At 41.7% G+C, this 20,927-nt stretch overlaps 1 protein-coding gene across 4 annotated transcripts in view; it reads left to right on the top strand.

Annotated features, from left to right (window-relative positions):
* Nucleotides 1–20,927, top strand: part of EGFL6 (EGF like domain multiple 6) — a 698,819-nt gene that overhangs the window by 368,275 nt on the left and 309,617 nt on the right. For all 4 annotated transcript variants that reach the window (XM_044072538.1, XM_044072537.1, XM_044072535.1 and 1 more), the window contains exon 6: nucleotides 16,209–16,343. In XM_044072538.1, the coding sequence (XP_043928473.1) occupies nucleotides 16,209–16,343 (135 nt within the window). The remainder of the gene's footprint in view (nucleotides 1–16,208; nucleotides 16,344–20,927) is intronic.

Below are 20,927 nucleotides of genomic sequence, written 5' to 3'. Positions count from 1 at the left end.
CTGTAGTACAGCCAAATACTGAAAAGTTTACATTTAAAAGTGTCATGACTACAGCAGGTCCAAAAACTGAACCTATTGTCCCTTATTGTAAAAAATACTCAAGTCCCTTGTTGTAAAGGATTTCATTTCATATAAAAGAGTTATTTGATTTTAATGACAAGCCAAGTGGTACTACTAGTAGACGACATATACATATTGGTAAGATTAGATCTGAAGTCTCTGTTGTGCTATGAAATAATAATATACTAATAGCTCTTTAAACACATAAACCGGTGTAACTTGTCTTGTGATAAGCAGCATAGATTCAGGAACTGTTTTAGCACCATCACTGCCCTTTACTAAATACCTGACACCATTTTCAATGATATGGCTAAAAGCATCCTAACAGTGGGTCTATTTATATACATGTGAAGATCCTGTGAAATGATCCCTTACCCTCTGCTGCTGAACAAACACACAAAATGTAACTCTGGCAGCAGGACCCTAAAATGGTTTGGGAGCAACATTTCTGACAGAACCCTGAAAGTGTTTTAAAGACTAGCTTCTACAAACCTTGCATACTCATTATTGTGGTACCACAAGGTTCAGTTCTAGGCCCTTTTGTCATCTCCCCAATTCAGTAGTGTCCTAAGTGGGTCTATATTATAAGATCAACATTTGAAAACATCGAACAACATATGGTCGACACCATATGGTCGATGTCTTCAAACATCGACCTTATAAAAAGACAACAAAAAAAAAAGTACCCTAACGGGTCTAAGCAGGGCCCCCACACCACCCGCTACTTAAATATACCAACTCCGAGACCACACTACATTGCAGTAAATGGAAATCTCCCCTTACGGAGATTTCCATTTCCAAGCTCGAGATTCTGAGCGTTCGATATTCTCGTGTCAACAATGTCAGATTCGACATTGTCGGCTTTCGAGAATATAATGTAGACCCTTCTAAGTGACAGCCACTCTCTGCCAAATATGGTTATGTACCCAGATGATCTGCTTCTGCTGGAGGATGGCAAAAACCTAGCTGACACTGAAAAAATAAAAATACAGTCTTCATTTACTTTACTCTGAGATTGAATGTTCACTAACACTTATGGTCAACCCTCACAAATCCAGTATCATGGTATTTGGCTTCAGACATAAACTTTGTAATTTCCCCTATCTTATTGTATTACATAACAACAGAAACCCTATTTACAATGTGTTCAAAACAAAATATTGTAACCTAACTGTAAATCTGTCTCTAACCTTTAATCAGCATATCAATAAAGTCATCAGTAAAGCTATGCAAAGCTCAAACACTGCTACAGAGATCATTCACTTCCTTCACCAATTGCATGAAAGGTCATAGCTAGAATTTGGTCTTCCCTTAACTACCCTCCATTTTAACTACAACACAAATGCTATTCAGACTGCAGTAAATAGAATATATATGTCTGCCATTCTTGCAGAGGCAAGGACTCACCACTGCCTCTTAGTCATACAATTAGGAGGGTGACCTGCTAAAAGTAGAGCCACCCTCCTATTCAGAACTTTTTTATTCAAAATCTCTTATGGTCATTATCATCCCATAAAATCCAACCTACACTGTAGGGACCCAATTTACTCCCTGACAGACAGCTATGATGATGCCCTTACCCTTGTAAGACTTGGGTTCAAGTCAACTGCAGGTAAAAGAGCATTCTCTAAATTTAGCCCAGCCACCTGGAATTACCTCAGTAACTTGAACAGTGCACTCATTTGTATTGGTTGAACAGCACATGGTTTGTCATTGTGAATGGTTGAACTCAAACTTCCTCCCATGACTCAGATGTTCACTTATGGTAGACTGGTTGCCAATACAGTTACAGATTTGCTAATCATCGATATGGTTATTCTCAGCTCACATTGATTGGTTCACTGGAACATTGCATTCATGTCTTCTGTTTTGTCTTTCTATGGTATCATCTCGTTTGCACCACATGAGATCACAGCTTAGTAGTTTTCTGCACAGATTCACCTGTTGTATCCCACTTTTTCTCCCCCTCTAACGTCATACAGACAGCCTGGATGAGGGTAAATAGTGGATGTGCAGTATGACAGCAGTCCTAAAACTTTTGTACAAGGTTTTGTCATTTTGGTCATTTTATTTGACAGCATTGTATGGTGTTACTCTAGGCTGACATTTGACTAATTTTGGCATGTGAGTTTGTATTTGTACTGGCATAAGTGGTTCTCATCTTGGTGATGGTTTCTGCACAGTACAGAATTGTCACTTAAACACTAGGCTAATGATCACACTGATATTTTAGCTCTTTATAAAAATGCAGTGAGACCCTAATGACCTGTGTTACCTAAGGTAACACTTCTGCTCACTGTGGTGAAGAAACTGCATTCCTGTTGATACAACAACAAGCCATCTAATTCAGATAATTGCACTCTTAAGTGTCTAAAATGCATGCATAAGCTGTTTAGATGGGTTCATATTAAATGACCGAAGACGCATTCTATCGAATGCATCTTGGTCGAACTTAAAACAATGAAAAAGCAAAATAGTGAAGTGGCTTTTAAACAAATTCTTTCCCAGGGAAAGAATTTGCTTGGCCGCTTCCGTTACTTTGCTGTTTTCGGCACTGTAGTACGATCTCGGAGTTGGTATATTTAAGTGCGGGGGTGTTGGGGGGGTGAAGCCCTCCACTTTATGTATTCCTTCAATTTTTTTTCCTTTTTTTTTTTTTTTTTTTTGGAACAGCGACACTGTTCTGAGCTTTCGAGATTGTAAGCTTTCGCTTACATGGGGTCTATTATTCATTGTTCGCTTTTTTAAGTATTTGATGATATAATATAGACCCGTTTAAATAATATCTAATGATTTTTAACCATCTTAGCCCCCAAGCAATTTCTCTTAAAAGTTAAATTAATTTTAGGTTGTGACTTCAAAGACACTTCTGTATCAGTTAGACCTATCACATGAATCTGTGAATTTTTCATTCAGCCAGTTAATATAGTCATCTCACAAACATTTTAACACTTTTAGCTTTTTCTTATACACATGTATGTAAGCATGCTCATTCACGTATTATATGTTCAATGAGCTTGCTAATTACAGCCTCATAAGAAGCAATCTGTAACTCTGTGCAGGGGTGTAGCAAGCAATTTCCATTTTGTATTGACAAGCTCTTAGTGCTACCCCCCCCCAGACACCCATCACTTAAAATGAACAATCTCTCAAAATGCTGCCCACTGTCCCCGAATATTTAAACAGGTTAAAAATAAATGTCCTTGAATGTTCATTTATATTTTTTGTCATTTGAACAGTTTTCTTTGTGTTACACAATTTGCCATTCCACAACTTCACTATTACTGTAATGATTCTAAAGTGCTCCCACTTTCAACTATTTTGTACTGTTTTGTGGAACTCTAGCTCAAGCTCTGTGTTTTGCAAATAAGTCACTCCTTGGAGGTATACATGACAAAGTATAGGAGACACAGGGTAGGAGAGAGCTGAGGCTTAGCATTATATGTCAGATAAGTGATCAAGTGCCAGGTCCACGAAACAAGACTGGGGATCGAAAAAAAAAAAAACAGTACAGTGGCCAATAAGTTACAGCAAGATGTTGAAGATTGCTGGTGGGCAGGCACAATTGGCTATTGACTGCAACTATGATGTTATGTGTTTAAAAAGATAAAGGAATTAGGCAGACATAAAAATCAGTGTGATGTTGGGGTACCTAAACCTGCCAGTAAAGGCCTGAGAAATACCAGCTTTAGATATTGGAAGACAGAATAAGATGCAGACACCTTAGGTAAGGAAGGGATTGAACAGCATGTCAGCGAGGCCATAACAAAGAAGAAGATGTTTGATATTACTCTGAGTAAAGGCAGAAGAGATCAGGGGAGTAGCACAAAACCTACTATTAGCCAGAAGTGACCAGGCTATTTTATAAGGCACACTGCTAGCCAGCAGTGATTAAGCCATTTTATGATTCACACTGCAATGCAGGACTAAAAAATAGACCAAGAGAGAAGTATGGGACAATGGGTGTAGACATTAGGAAAGTAGCATGCATACCTGAGGTTTTCTGTTTTTGCTAATGTATTGCTTTAATCCCTGTTAATACACTAAAATAAAGTGGGTTCTGAAGTTTTAGTTTTACATTCAGGCATTTAGTAATACTTAGCAGTCCTTCACTGTGAAACTAGTTGATCTGTCAAGCCTTAAGGTAATAAAAAATATATTTTCTATATACTGTCCGTATAACTGTGGAATTAACAGTGAAAGCATCTATGTACATAGTGTAAATAGATATGTTGTACAACCTATATCCTGTGGTATTGACATCAATGTATAACATATATATATATATATATATATATATATATATATATATATATATATATATATATATATATATATATATATATACGGTCATGTTGTAAGATGGTTTTTATCTGTGACATTTAGTAATGTAAAAAGAAAAAGAAAAATTATTGAAAAAATATATATATTTTCCAGAAAGGCAGAAAGCAGAATTAAATTGCTGCCATACAGTTGGCTTCTGTAACATGATACTTTGAAGCTTTGCAGCTCATTACCATGAACTCTTTTGGCCTTTGTGAGCATTGAGGTGCACATATTCTTACTTATAGAAAGAGATGCGCACATATAAATTACTTGCTTTTTCAAATCTGTAATGTTTTAGAACCAAAAACCCATGCAACAGTTCAACTTCATAATCTTGAACTTCAGTTCCTAAAACAAAAAACAAACAGAAAAGACTGAAACCAGAAACCTCTGTAATGTAAATAATAACGAATATGCCTAAATGAGCCGTGCATGGGTCCAAGGAGTGATCTATTTGCAAAACACAGAACTTGCACTGGAGTTCTGCAATACAGCACAAAATAGTTTATTCCCAGGATCAAGCCCATCAACAATCCTCCATGTGGAAGTCAATGGCCATAGTCCCATTGATGTACTGTTATATGAAAGCTGCACTCTCATGGGGGTAAGGCGATTACTGGCTTTTGCTTTACCACTGTCTTAGTCATATAGGCACCTTAGATTCCACTGTCTCTTTCCTGTTTTTATATTAATTTATTGTCTGATACCATATCCAATGACTTACCAAAGTCTAAATATATTACGTCTGCAACTTCTTTCTGATCAAATAACTTATTGCAAGGTAAATGAGCTATATTACATTTATCACACAGTCTAACACCATGAACTGCACATCATCTTTTTAGTGTCAGTTTGAAGTCAGACACAATTATTCTGTTAACTTTTTGCATTTAATCTGATCTCATATAAAAATAATACTGTACGATTTAAGTGTAAAGCATTTTCAAACTTCTTTGAATGCCTCCTGAATCAGGCCTTTGCCTCACTAGGGTGGATACCTTACAATCTTAGAAATTCTGAACTAGAACATTTCATTCAGAACCAGCACAGCACTTGTACATTGCTAGCCTTTATAGGTGTGTGTGTGTGTGTGTGTGTGTGTGTGTGTGTGTGTGTGTGTGTGTGTGTGTGTGTGTGTGTGTGTGTGTGTGTGTGTGTGTGTGTGTGTGTCTCTCTGCACACAAGGATACACGTGATTGTGGGCAAAAGAGATGAACTTGCTGTTTTCAGATTTTTTTGTTTTCACACAATGAATTTTGATTGCATAAAATTTTGATTGAGTTTTGCAAGAGCTTCCATTAGCATTATAACCACTTTTTCAGTTTTCGTTATGCAGTAGTTTAACTGTGTTCTTACATTAAACTGTAACCTGAAGTTTGTAATTTATAAGGGGATACACGTCTCTAAAGTTTGGCAAAGGCTACAAGTTATCATGCACCTAATGTTCTGTTTCTATACTAACTGTATTTGACACTGAATTTTGTTCACTTGTAAAAAGGAATAGAGAGCCACAAACTGAAAAGCTAGAGTAAGGAATAGACAGAAGTACAGTAACCGCCACCCATGGGGATTGGTAGATGCCTGATAACTGTAGTTTCTGGTTGCTTGAGAGTTACTATTAAAAATAGGCCTGACTAATACTGTACCGTATACTATTTTTTGGTTTGATTTGTTCTCAGGTTGGGGAGAGACGGTATTTATTCCTATCTTCCATTTTTAAAACTCAAAAAATGTAAGGTATGTTTCTGTGGGGAAAAAAAGAAAGTGGAACACATGAACATTGTACTGTGTTTCTTCAATATTTTTTTGCCAGTTGCTTGAGAGTGCCGGTTGCTTGAGTTCCGGTTAACAGAGTTTACTGTAGTGAAATGGTCATTTGAAATTAGAAAAGGAAAGAAAGTTGAGTTATTTCTTTTTCTTGTATAGATATGGAAATATAAAGAGATTCAGCACACCTATACAAAACAGAAACTCCAGTGTTGTTGGTCAGGCCAAGACAAGTTACACAGTAGATGTTCACAACAGTTGTAGAACTGATGCTGTCAGAGTCTTATGCAATTTCATACACACTTAGTAATGAAAAAGAGAAAGAGCTATGCATAATGTCTAGGCTTTAAGTTATCATGTTTAGAGAGTTGGGAGACATTGTGAACATACTGCTATGATATTAAACTTCTTAAAATATATATAAAGGACTCCACTTAGCTGTGAAACAACCCATGTATTTCCTTCAATTTAAAACAAGGTCCTTGTCGAGGTACGGTGCTTTGAAAAGTCATAAATTAAGTGTTTTGCAGCATTATTCTTACTGTATAAATACATTATTCACAAGGCATGGCATATTGGTTTATTAATTATGGGATGTATGTCATGGAATGGTGCTGCCTGAGATAACCCTGAAATTATCTTGCCTGATTTGTGCTCTGAGCAGTATCTTTGTTGAGAATAACATGACTCCATCATGCTTGATTAGTAAATGCATAGCAGATGTTCATCTTTATACTTAACGGTTGGGTTTTTGGTGATCTCTGTCACTAAATACCAAAACATAGGTTCATAGTTAGGTACTAGGCTATCGGCCCAAGGGTCTAAGTAAACCTAGCCAACAAAGTTCCCTGGCTTACGCCAACCCAAGAAAGTTAATTTCCTGTGCCCCTGTCGAGCAGAGCCACAGAAGTGATCCCCGGGGTGTATTTCCTATTTCCCATCCACTCATCAAGATTTTTCTTGAAGAGTGTTAATGAGGAACTTTGCTTGACATAGATGGGTAGCTTGTTCCAGAGTATGGGAAGTCTCTGGGACAGGAATCTATCCCTCCAGCAAGTCCTGTTTATTGTGGTGACAAGGTTTAGGTCCCTAGAGCTTGTAGCTTGGAGGGATTGTGATTTCTTTATGTGTAGCATGTCCAACAGCTCTGGGTTTGACATAGCTTTATATGTTAGGCAGAGATCACCTCAGAGTAGGTGATATGCTACAGAGTAAAGCTGGAGTCTTTTGAGACGATCAGTGTAGGGCATCTGTTTGAGGCCAGTAATTCTCTTTGTGAGGTACTTCTGTGGCCTTTCCAGCTGCTGCAGATGTCTTGTGAGGTACATTCCAAAAGGGGCGTTGTACTCTATAATGGTCCTAATGAGTGTCAAGTAGAGGGGAACAATGACCTCTTTTTTCCTGGATGAGAACCCTTTTGTGATGAGGTGTGATATGTAGAAAGGTTTCCTGACTACTGTGGCAATGTGATTATCAAAAGAGAGACTACTGTCCACCTGGGTCCCAAGGTCTCTTATCACACATTCAGTGTTAAGAAGACTGCCACCTATGTGGTAGTTCATGGGTACAGAGTTTTTACCAAAGGGGATAACAATGCACTTGTTGGCATTGAGCTTGAGGCTTGAGGCCATGGCTCTGACACCAGGCATCTGTCTCAGTGAGGCCCTTCTGTAGGATGTCCACATCATTTGGGGACTTGACTATAGCTAGTGTGCAGTCATCTGTGAACTTCGTTAGCTAGAGGCCTTCTGTGTTAGCCTGTACTTCAGAGAAGTAGATACCAAACAGGAGAGGTCCCAGGACTGAACCCTGTGATACTCCACTTGTCACTAGTTTGAAGTCAGATTTGAAGTCTGCAACTTTTACAGTGTGGGTTCTGTCAATGAGCCAGTTAGCAACCCATCTTGTGACATAGGGATTTATACCTAGTTTAGTGAGTTTAGCTATAATTCCAGAATGGGGGATGGTGTCGAAAGCCTTGGCGAGGTCAAGATAGGCTGTGTGAACCACCTTACCCTCGTCTACGGCTTTGGTGACTGCCTCAAAGAAGTCGACCAGGTTCAGGAAGCAATATCTGCCTTTCACAACCCCGAACTGGATGGGGTCCAGAGTTTGGAGATTACCCATGTCTTTGTTTATGAATTCCATGATGATACGTTCCATGGCCTTGCAGACGAGGCTAGTCAGGCTAATAGGGCAATAGTCCCAGGATCAGTGGTGGCTCCCCCATTGTGGAGTGGGATAACTGTTGCTGTACGCCATTCAGTGGGCACAAAGCCTGATGTGAGGCTATGATTGAACATGGTGCTTAGGCGGGAAGCCAGTTCATTCTGAAGTTTGTGTAAAACGCAGCCTGGGATGTTGTCCAGTCCCATGGATGCTGTGTTTTGGCTTTAGAGAGTGCTGCTTTTACCTGTGAAGTTGTGATTACAGGAACTCTGCATTCTTCCTGTATAGATATGGGCCCTTTAGGGGGGTGAGAGGGGGGTAAAGGTAGCACTGAACCTATCTGCCAGGATGTTGGCATTATCAGTTGGTTCTGTAATTTTTTTGCCATTGTGCTGTAACTCAGAGCAGATCTGGGTGTTGTCATTGAGATTCTTGACATAGCTATAGAATGCTTTCTGGCTGTCCTTAGAATCAGTGGCAATCTTGTTTTCATAGCTAGCTTTGGAGGATCTTATAAGGGATCTCAGCTTCTTGCTGAGGCTGACCAGGGAGCTCCTCCCCTCATGGGATTTTACTCTCTTTGCAACAATTTCTTCCTTCTGTTGTAGAGTTTGTTTATGGCAGGGGACCACCAGATTGGCTTCCTTTTTTCAGAGGATAGTGTCTTGGTTCTGTTTGAGATAGCACGATCCATGCACTCTTGTAAGTGCTTATAGAGTGCATTTGTGTAGGATTCAGCAGTCATAACTGTATTGTCCATCTGCATGGGTGTCTTGAAGTTCACCACTTCTGAATAAGAAGCATGAAGTTGGCTTTGGAGAAATTTTTACCATGGTTTCCTTAATGGGGGGTGGGGGCAAGATGTGGATATCTAGGGTGATTAGCTTATGGTGAGATCTGACCAACAAGGAGTTGACTTCAGGTGTGGAACACAGGTCACTCATGTTGGTAATGACTAGGTCTAGGATATTGTTGCCCCTTGTGGGGGTGTGGATAAGTTAATCCAGGGCATTGTTATTTATGAATTCCAGAAAGCGCTGAGCGAAGAAGTTGGTACATGAGTAGTTTTCCCAGTTAATGGTGGGGTAGTTGAAATCACCCAATATTAGGGTGTTTGCTTGAACTCTAATATTTTCCAGTATATTAAGAAAAGAGGAGTGGGAATCCTGGGGCATGGTGGGGGATCTGTAGCAAGCTACAGTTTGGATTGCAGTTTTGCCCAGAGTTAGTTACACTTGGATAACCACGGCTGCATTATGCTGAGCAACTAGCCTGGAGGTGTGGATATCCTTAATGAATATGGACACACCTCCACCTTTGGTGTTCCGGTCCAGGTTAGATGGCCGAAAAGTGTGGTATGAGTTATAGCCTGGCAATGCAGGGGTGCTCTCTGGAGCCTTGAACCAGGTCTCAGTCACTGCAGAGACATCAATGTTCTCCATTTTAAGGAGTGCCTCGAGTGAGTGCATTTTGAGATTTAGACTTCTAGCATTGAATAGCATTACCCTCAGTTTTTGCTTGCCTGTTCCTGTTATGGTAGTGAATTTGTCATTTGAACCTTGCCTAAAAGAGACACTATGGGGTGGCAAGAGCATTTGCCGGTATCCGGAATCCCAGGGGTAACAGGTGCAGGCCATCTCTGGCAAAGCATCATGGTCTGTCGATCATGTCATCCCAGGCAGACAGATACTGGATCCCCTTGGAATGACACCAGAAGCTTAGCCAATTGTTGAAGTCAATCATTTTGTCCTTGTACTGCAGTATCATTCTGGGCAATGGCAGGATGCTTCTCAGGGCTAGGGTCATACCTGCCTGGGCTACAAGATCGGAGAGTTCTTCCATGTCTCGTTTCATGTAGTCCATGGGGGTAAGTCTCAGGTCGTTCACACCAACATGGACAATCACAGAGTCATATTTGTACTTGTTGGGGAGTGACCTGAGTGTGTGGGTTATGTGGCAGATCCTGGCACCCAACAGGCAGCTGACAGTGGCCTTCTCCTTGTTTAGCCTGGTGAGTGGGACATCAGTGTGCCTGACTATAGAGTCACCTATGACTAGTGTGTTGGGTATGTTGTTTTGCTTTATGGCTGTGGTTGAGTGGCACACTGAGACTGTGGGCTATGTGTCATTTGGGTTGTGGTGGGAGGTTGCTTGCGTTTCTGCTTTGGAGGTCTCTGTTGCTTGAGCAGGTTATTATTGAGATCCTCCACAAATGTTTTTGTGTTTCTATGTGTGGATTTTGGTGGTGTAGGTTTAGTGGGACTATGTGATGAGTGTGGTGTGGTGCAAGTGTTTACCTTCTCCTCTTGACTATCAAGTTCAGTCTTGGTTGGAGAGAGCTTTACCTCCAGTTTGGCTAGATAAGTGCATCTCTCACAGGTTGTAGTCTTGGGTGGTAGGAGGAGTGGGTTGTCTGAGTACATGAGGCAATTGCTACATTGCCCCAAGATGCCCAGATTCATCAGATAGACAGGAGAGAACACTGGGAGCTGACCCTTGGACATGCCTGAATAAAAAAATATTTTCCTCTAGACAAGTGAGGAAAGTGAGTACAAGAGCTGTTTTTCTCTAAGCAAGTGAGGAAAGTAAGTACCAAAACTGTTTTCCTCTAGGTAATGAGGAAGGGTGAGTGCTGTAGTAATTTGTAGTTTATTTAGTGCTTACAACAAGTTCTGAACAGGTGCTGAGCATGGATAAGCAAATTCAAATGCTAAAACTAAGAATCTGTATCTGGATATTGTTGTAGGTAGGCTACCTAGTGCTTAAAACTCCCACTGATAAGCTAGAAGGCTTCCCTCCAACACAGAAAGGCTTGGGGTCACAGAAGCTTACAAACAGTCCTGGACACAGAAAATCTGTATCTGGACTAAACTAAATACAGGGGAGGTGGGAAGCAAGCACAAATGCAGGCTTTTAAACCTGAAAGTTGAAAGAGATGGAAAAACTGCTCATATGGCCAATAAACTACAATTTCTGGGCCAGAAACCACTCTTGTGATAGATATCCTATATAACCGCATTCTACAGACATCTCCAGGAATGCATGGATCATGCTATCCCAAACAAAACCAAGACCCAATCATCCAAAGGCAGGCGTCCAGTCTGGTGGACCCCTGCCATAAATAAACTGTACAACAGAAGGAGGAAGCTACTACATGATAGAGCAAAATCCCTAATAGGGAAGGCATCTCTCATCAGTACTAGCAAAAAATTACGATCCCTCATAAAATCCTCCAAGGCCAGCTCCGAGAGAAAAATTGCACAGGACACCAAAGACAATCATAAGGCTTTTTTCAGTTATGTTACAAACCTGGGATGCAACTCCCAGACTTGTTCTGAGTTGATTCTAAACGACAAAAAATACACTGAACCCACAGACATCGCCAATATCCTGGCAGACAGGTTCAGTGCAAACTTCTCCACCCTCCCCAAAGAGCAAGTATCTATCCTGGCAGAGGGCTGCCTCCCAAACATCTCTGATGCTCAGGTGAAGGCTGCCCTCTCCAAAGCAAAAAACACTGCTTCCATGGGACCAGATGTCGTCCCAGGTTGCGTCCCACATGAACTCCAAGAGGAACTAATCCCTCAAATAAAACAGCTATACAATCTCAGCCTCACTATAGGATATGTGCCCACAGAATGGCGTACAGCAACAGTGGTCCCACTCCACAAAGGTGGAGCCTCTCCGGACCCTGGAAACTATAGCCCCATAAGCCTGACTAGCTTAGTCTGCAAGGCTATGGAGAGGATCATCATGGAGCTCATAAACAAAGACATTGGGGACCTACAGACACTAGATCCTACCCAGTTCGGCTTTGTCAAGGGCAGATCCTGCTTTTTGAACCTGGTTGACTTCTTCGAAACAGTCACCAAAGCCATAGATGAAGGGAAGGTAGTCCACACAGCCTATCTGGACCTTGCAAAGGCATTTGACACAATACCCCACTCGGGCATCATAGATAAGCTATCCAGCTTAAATATAAACCCCTATGTCACAAGATGGGAAGCAAACTGGCTCAAAGACAGAACCCACAGAGTGAGAGTTGCTGGAGCCATGTCAGACTCTAAACCGGTCACAAGTGGCGTCCCACAGGGTTCTGTCCTGGGACCACTCTTGTTCGGTATATACTTTTCCGAGGTACAGGCAAACGTGGGAGGACTATGGCTCACCAAGTTCGCAGACGACTGCAAACTGGGCGCCATAATCAACTCTCCAGCTGACACAAACATCCTTCAAAAAGGTCTCACAGAGACAGATAACTGGTACCAGCGCCATGGTTTAAAGCTAAATGCCAAAAAATGTGTAGTCATACCCTTTGGCAAAAACAATGTGCCCACAAATTACCACATAGGCGGAAACCCATTAAGTACAGAGAAAGTTATTAGGGACCTGGGTACCCAAGTTGATAGCAATCTCTCCTTTGAAAACCACATTGCCAAAGTGGTTAGAAAGACCTTCTACATAGCCCACCTCATCACGAAGGGTTTTACATCTAGATCAAGAGAGGTAATCGTGCCCCTTTATTCATTCCTCATCAGGCCCATCATATAATACAATGCCCTTTTGGGATGTACCTTACCCGACACCTGCAGCAATTAGAAAGACCCCAAAAGTATCTCACCAAGAGGATCAAGGGTCTCAAACAGATGCCATATGCTGCTCGGTTAAAAAACTACAGCTCTACTCAGTTGCATACCGCCTACTTCGAGGCGATCTATGCCTGACATACAAAGCTATGTCAAATCCAGAATTAATGGACATGCTCCACCTCAGTAAATCTAAATCCCTTAGAGCCACACGCTGAGGGACTTGAACCTCAGCACAGAAATAAATAGAACTTGCTGGAGGGACAGGTTCATAACCCAGAGGCTCCCTTCACTCTGGAATAGAATTCCAGTTCATGTGAGGCAGAGCACCTCACTGAATCTCTTCAAGAAGAATCTCAATAGGTGGATGGGGGATCGTAGGTTTGTCCCAGGGATTACTCCTGTGTCACTATTAGACAGAGGCACAGTAAACTAAACCTTAAAAAGGGCACAGTATACTCAAAGCAAGGGGTGGCGTAAGCCATACAGAATCGGGCTAGGCTTATAATTGCCCCAGGGCAGATAGCCTAGTATGAACCTATGAACCTATAGGCTACCTAGTGCTTACCACTCCCACTGATAAGCTAGAAGGCTTCCCTCCAACACAGAAAGGATTGGGGCACAGAAGCTTACAAACAGTTCTGGATACAGCAAATCTGTATCTGGATTAGACTACTTACAGGAAAGGCAGAAAACAAGCTTGTAATTTATATATATATATATATATATATATATATATATATATATATATATATATATATATATATATTTTTTTTTTTTTTTATAGTTAAGTGGGTAGGCTTTCTCAAAAAGTTCTCTCTGTATTAGAAAGAATGAGCTAATGACAGTAGCAAAAACACTTTAAATGCAGTACAAGCTAGCACACGAGTGTGTAGCAAAATTAAGGCAAATACAGTTTAAATAAATGCAGATAAGTTAAAAATGACAAAAACAAGTTTATGAAAAATTAAATAAGAGCACTTGAACACTTAAAAGCCCACAGAACAGCAAATTAATGTATTAAGGTAGAAGACAGTTATGTAATAGCAGCTCAAAAACTATTTAGTAATTTTTTTTTTTGTGGCGAGGGAGGGAACAGAACAGATTAAAATGCTATAGCAGATATCCTTCCCAAGTGCTCTCTCTGTACACAGCAAAGGAGATGGGACTGGTAGGAGTGTCTGAAATCAAAATATGATCTCACTGTACTCAGTTGAGAGAGCAAATGAGATGGGCCCAGTAGGAGTGTCCAAAAACAGATTTACAGCAGGGGCGGGCAATTCTAAAGCCACCAAGATTAATACTACAACAAGAACAGGGAGGGGGGTTGGAAGCCTAACTGCAGCTAGAGACAGGGAGTATTATCTCCCTGTATTATATTATATATATCAATTATCTACAAATTTGTAATCTTAAATAAGTGCAGAGAAAAGTATACGTAAATCAGCTTTTGTCAGTTGATTTATGCAGGTGAATCTCAGCAGCCAACCACTCGGACTCGGACATGATGAGTAAAACAGAAATTAACTAGTTCTAGACAACTTCTCTAGATGATTTTGTTTAGACATGGTTCAGATCAGCTTGCAGGACATTATAAATTGCAAGAAATCCATTTTATTAATTGCTGAAGAAGTGTGCATTAACACATAATCTTTGTTCCTGAAGAATTAATCCATCTCCTTTGCAATTTCCATACCCCATAGTAGCAGACTAATGTTAGAAGAGAGTATTATGTCATCTAGCAAGGAGTGCAGCATAATCAGCAGGTGAATTCAAAGGAATCATTTTAACCTGCTGTCCTGTGCTCCCTAGATCTTACTCTGCCATGTCCTTAGGCTGCTCACTACTTCGCTTCCCCTAGCACCTGCTATTCTCATTGCGGCTCACTAGTTCACTTCCCCTAGCACCTGCTATTCTCATTGCTGCTCACTACTTCACTTCCACTAGCACCTGCTATTCTCATTGCTGCTCACTACCCTAGCACCTGCTATTCTCATTGCTGCTCACTACTTTGCTTTCCTTAGCACCTGCTATTTTCATTGCTGCTCACTAGTTTGCTTCCCCTAGCACCAGCTATTCTCATTGTTGCTTACTACTTCAATTCCCCTAGCACCTGCTATTCTCATTGCTGCTCACTAGTTCACTTCCCCTAACACCTGCTATTCTCATTGCTGCTCACTACTTCACTTCCCCTAGCACCTGCTATTCTCATTGCTGCTCACTACTTCGCTTACCCTAGCACCTGCTATTCTCATTGCTGCTCACTACTTTGCTTTCCTTAGCACCTGCTATTTTCATTGCTGCTCACTAGTTTGCTTCCCCTAGCACCAGCTATTCTCATTGTTGCTTACTACTTCACTTCCCCTAGCACCTGCTATTCTCATTGCTGCTCACTACTTTGCTTCCCCTGGCACCTGCTATTCTTATTGCTGCTCATCTTGTTAGAGGACACTGGTGGCTCAAGTAGTGTACAGTGAATTAGACATGGCTGGTAGTTGTGGACTAATTTATCTACATCCTTCTGTTCTCCTGGAAGCATTCATGTTCTGACATAAATGAGCCATGAAAGTAGTGCATGCATCTGTTCACCATTGGCAAGTAGTGCAAAGAGGAAAGGAATGGAATCTCACACTCCCCCATTTGCAATGGAAAAAGCAGGCAGTCCTAGGCCCCAGTCTTACTGGCTACTCAGGACTCAGAATGATGCCATGCTTGGGTCACTAGCATTTCACTCAGGTCTGTGTTGCTTTGTGCCTTTGAAGTTGCAACTGAAAGTAATCTTAATGGTTATTGTCACATAAAGACAAATACAAACGCATGCAGTATTTATAATATTTAACATGAACACTGAAATGTACTAAACTGGTACATTATTAATGCCCGTGTAATATAGTGTAAGTAAAGCTATGTACTATAGACTATAGTTTGACTCCTGCTTTCATACAGTGTAATTTGAGTAAATCATTTAACTAGACCATATCATCCAGTTCACCATTGTACGAGTTTGTGCCTAGTTCCTTAGGCAATTAAGATATGTTTAATGGAACAATGTTCTAAAATGCAAAAAAGTAAGTGATACATGCTTGAGTATTTCAGACATTTCAGTCCTTTATTATTTAAGAAGTGATAATTCTACAGCTACTTGTTTGTAAATGTTTTGGCTCATTCCACTAAGAATAACATGATTCATGAAGTTTTCTCTGCTTTGTACGCACATACGTGTTGATAATATTTCCTTTGCAGTTTCATTTTCCTTAAGATACTTCTTGATGTAATGTCATTTTCCTCCCGTGCTTGTAGATGTGGATGAATGCTCTACTGGCAAAGCAGTGTGTCCCATGAATCGTAAATGTGTAAACACATTTGGAAGCTTCTACTGCAAATGTCAGACTGGTTTTGATCTCAAGTATGTCAATGGCAAATATGACTGCATAGGTAAGATGGATATTCTGCATTTAACATTGTTTACTGGATTATTCCATGTGATTGTTGCAAGCTGTCTGTGCACAAAGGTAGAACATTTAAAAGGCTGCATACTACATGTTACAACTGCCGTAAAAAACAGACAATGAGGTCATTCTCTTTTCTTGCACAAAACACTGAGCTTAAAGGTCATGGAGAAACTGTGTTTAAGGAAGGGAAATGTAGATGTTCTTCGTGTTTCACTGTTGCAGTCATCATACTTCGGTTATCTGCCTGCAGGTAGCCGTCAGTCAGCCCAAATACCAGAGTCTTGGGATTTCTGTGTCGCATGATGTCCCCTCTTCCATGACGTCAGGTCGTCAGGGGTATAAAACATGCATCCGATGCCATTACATCAGCTTTTCTTGCCGCGTGGGAGCCCGAAGCAGAAGCAGTTCGCAAGTGCCGGTCGGCCGCTACCTGAAAATTTTCGATTTTTGAGTTTCAAACCTGAAGTCTTCTAAAGCTAAGTACCCCATTGGGGATTCTTTTTTCTTGCTCTAACTGATGTCAGAAAAAGTTAACAATTGTCTTGCCTGTGGAGAGCAAATACCTCATAAAGATTTTCATTCTTACTGTGTCACCTGTTTAGGCCCAGACCACAATGTTCCTCGTGGTCACTGTTGTGCCTTGTTTAACGCCCAAACTATTCGTCATCAGGCTATCTTTGTTGCTAAATTCTTTCCGTCTCGTTCTCCGTATTCCGAAATGGCTTCAGTAAGCCATCCAACTACCGATCTTCCAAAAAAACATAAGGATAAAGACAGAGACAGACCGCATAGCTCCAGAACTGCCGACGACATTTCCGTTAAGCTAGTCGCCAGTCCACTGGTACTCAATGAGGTGCCTTTGCAGCCCCTGATACCCACTCCTACAGATTCGCAGGCCTCTGCTGAAACCCATTCAGAGTATGCCGCGAGATGCTTCTTCAATTACGGAACCTGCAGATGTCTCTACCTTGGATGGGTCCGGAGCCGCTGTATAGGCACTGGCTTTTGAGGGTGTATTCCAACCTTCCAGTGTTCATATTAAACCAACTACTTTGTTTCAGACTAAAACGACCGAGTTTCTCTGGCCCAGATTTCACACTACGCCTAGAAACCCGATGACCAAAGTGCATGCTCAAGCTCCCATGTCACAGAAACAAATGCTTAGAATGGCTGAAGACCTTATAACTCTAATTAGGGGAAGCCAGCCTTCCCCCTCTAAAAGACAAATAATTGATTTCCCTTCTGATTCAACAGACCATGAGTCCGATGACTCTGATCCCTCTGATTACCAGGACATACCCTCATCTACCTATGAGGATTCAGATCCATTCCCTCTACCTCCCCTCCAGAGGACCTTTCTTTTGGTGAAACCTTGCATACCTTAAGAGAGCATTTCTGCTGGGAATGCCAGGACTACCCACAGTCCAAAAAGAGACTCAGAGAGTTTTTAGACTTGCCTCAGCACAGGCCTGTAGCTATACCCCCTGTCCTGGATATTGTAGATGATATTTTCATGGAATCCAGTCTTACTCCTGATACTTTACCACCAGCTAGTAGAAAGCCTGACAGGTACTACAGAGTACCTGACTCTCACAAATTTCTCTTTAAGAATCCCACTGTGGATCCAGAGACCATTTCCCAGGGACCTAAAGGTATTAAGTCTACTACAGCCAAAAATCCTATCCCTTCGGACAGGGATTTGAGGGCTTTAGACAGATGGGGCAAGAAAGTATATACCTCTGCAACTCTTGCAATCAGGGCTTTAAATTGCCAGTTTCACATGTTGAAGTACCAGCAGCATATTATGGAACTAATTAAACAAAAAATGTTGTTGCTTCCAGATTTTGCAGAAAATAAAGATTTACAAGAGTTTTAAAAATGAAGAACAGACTTTATGGAGCCAGAAAAAAAGTAACCTTGTTAAAAGCGATGTGCTGCTAGTGGCAACTCCAGCTAAAGCGTGCTTGATAATGGAGGGGGGAAGGAATTGACCCAAAACGGAAAAAAAAATAAAACTACAGTTTCAAGTAGTTTTCCCACTAGCAGGGGGCAGGAAGAGCAGTTTTTTTCTTTGCCAATGCATTCTGCAAACCAAGTCAGTAAACACAAGTGTGGTTTTGATGCCTTAGAAGCATCTTGCAAGGCTGCTGTCACTTGGTTAGTACTGGGAAGGCATGCTTGGCTGAAGGAACAAATCTTTCCAGACCATGTCAAGGCAAAATTACTAGATGCTCCATTAAACCAGGAACGTTTGTTTGGCACAAAAGCAGAAGAGGTTCTTAAAAGGATGGAGGAAAAAGCTAAATCTATGTAAACTGTTAAAGATTTCTTACAGGTACAGCCACCTAGATTCAGTAGGCATTGGCCTTCTGAAAACTGGTCCTTTCCAGTCCCTACCAGGTCTTCTCAGCCCAAACCCAGGGGCAACAGACCACCAAGGCTACAGTCTCAGGGTACGCAGAAATCTAAACAATGGAGTGCTCCCCCCTCAAAAACAGGGAGTGGTAAGCCACCCCCTTATGGAAAACATTCACAATGACTTGTCTATCATCCTTCACAGCCATGCCCAAGTACTTGCACCCCTAGGAGGAAAACTCGCCCTGCATGCAAAAAACTGGATGTCCTTTACCCAGGACTGACAGGTCCTAAACATTGTATCCCAGGAATACAGATTCTACTTCCACTCACTACCAACCCCAAGCGGGTTGCCAGACCTTCCTCCAAACCAGTGGGCAGAGGCTCAAAAGCAAGTACTTTCTCTTCTCAGTATCAGGACTATTCAAACTTTTCCAACAGAGCAAAGAGGACAGGGTTTCTACTCCAGACTGTTCCTGGTGCCCAGAAAAGAGGGCTCTTGGCACCCTATCCTGGATCTGTCCATTCTCAACACCTTCCTGGTGGTCCCCAAAATTAAAAATGCTTACACTACAACAGCTGCTTTCTATGCTAGCCAAAGACTCCTGGCTAGTCACCCTAGACCTAAAAGAAGCTTATCTGTACATCCCCATAAGGGAATATTGCAGGAAATATCTGCGTTTCAGGGCAGGCTGTATGCACTATCAGTTCTCTGCACTTCCCTTTGGCTTATCTACTGTGCCCAGGGTATACACAAAGTGCCTGGCTCCAGCCATTTCATACTGCAGCCAGAGAGATATTCAAATTTATCCATACTTGGATGATTGCCTGATTCAAGCGGACAGTCAGGACATGCTACTTCAGCACCTGGCATTTGTAAAAAGACTTCTAACGTATTTGGGGTACACCAACAATGAAAAGAAATCACATCTGGTGCCTAGCCAAAATATTGTATTCCTGGGAGCAAGCTTGAACACAACTTCCCAGATGGCATTCCTTACTCCAGAAAAGCAGGTTTATTTGGCAAACTACTTCAAACTAATGGCCACCAGAACCCAGCTGTCTGCAAGAAAAATGCTGCAAGCCCTAGAGTTCATGGCCTTATGCATTCTACTAATTCCATATGTAAGACTGCATATGAGGAAACTTCAATGGTACTTAAAAAGTCTCTGGTGCCAACATTCTCAGGACATGGAAACAATTATTCCTATCATTCCTTGTCTAAGGGCAGAGTTCCTTTGGTGAGCAGAGGCTTGCAACCACAACAAGAGGCTCCCTTTCACTCAACCCCTTGCCGCCCAAACCCTGACAACAGATGCATCAGACTATGCATGGGGGGATCACATGACTGTCAAATGCATTCAAGGCAAATGAAGTCCAGGACAAATTCACCTACATATCAATCAAAAAGAAATGTTAGTTGTACAGAATGCTCTGACAGCCTTCAAATTCCTTATCCTTCCAGGACAGCTCTTGATAATGACAGACAACACCACAGTTATGTGGTACATAAACAAGCATGGGGGAACTCATTCCTACCCACTCTGCAGGTTAGCCATGGCCTTGCGGAACACAGCCTTGAGCAACCAAGTGCACCTGCAAGCTCAATTCCTAGTAGGCAAACAAAATTCACTGGCAGATGACTTAAGCAGAAATCTACTGGACCCACATGATTGGAAACTGGAACCCAACTTATTCAAACATCTAACCCACAGGTGGGGAACACCAGAGGTGGACCTCTTTGCCTCCCCCCAAAACCATCAATTGAGCAAATTTTGCACCAGAAATCCCCACAGCCAAGCATGGAAAGTGGATGCCCTATCCTGTACATGGGAAACCCTCTCAATGTATGCCTTTACCCCTCTGCCCCTCCTCTCAAAAGTACTACTCAAGACCAAACAGGACAAACCAAGGACAATCCTTATTGCACCGGACTGGCCCCACCAGCACTGGTACCCACTCCTATGCAGTCTGGCAGCAGTGCCACCCTGGCACCTATATCAGACCCCCCTCCCTGCTATCCCAGCAGGAGGGACAGATTTTGCATCCTCAGCTGCAAACCCTGAACCTTGCAGCCTGGCTTATTCCCTAAATACACCACCAGCAACCCTCAGCAAACAGGTGCTGGACATCAACCTTGAGGCTAGAAGGCCTAGTACTAGGAAATCCTATTCAGAAAAATGGAAAAGATACTGTTCTTGGAGCCAGTCTC

This window comes from Protopterus annectens, chromosome 5.part0 (assembly GCF_019279795.1).
Source record: "Protopterus annectens isolate FY-2018-M chromosome 5.part0, PAN1.0, whole genome shotgun sequence".
NCBI classification, from domain to species: Eukaryota; Metazoa; Chordata; order Ceratodontiformes; family Protopteridae; genus Protopterus; species Protopterus annectens.
The sequence above is the reverse complement of the archived record's forward strand: the minus strand, read 5'-3'. Positions and strand labels throughout refer to the sequence as shown.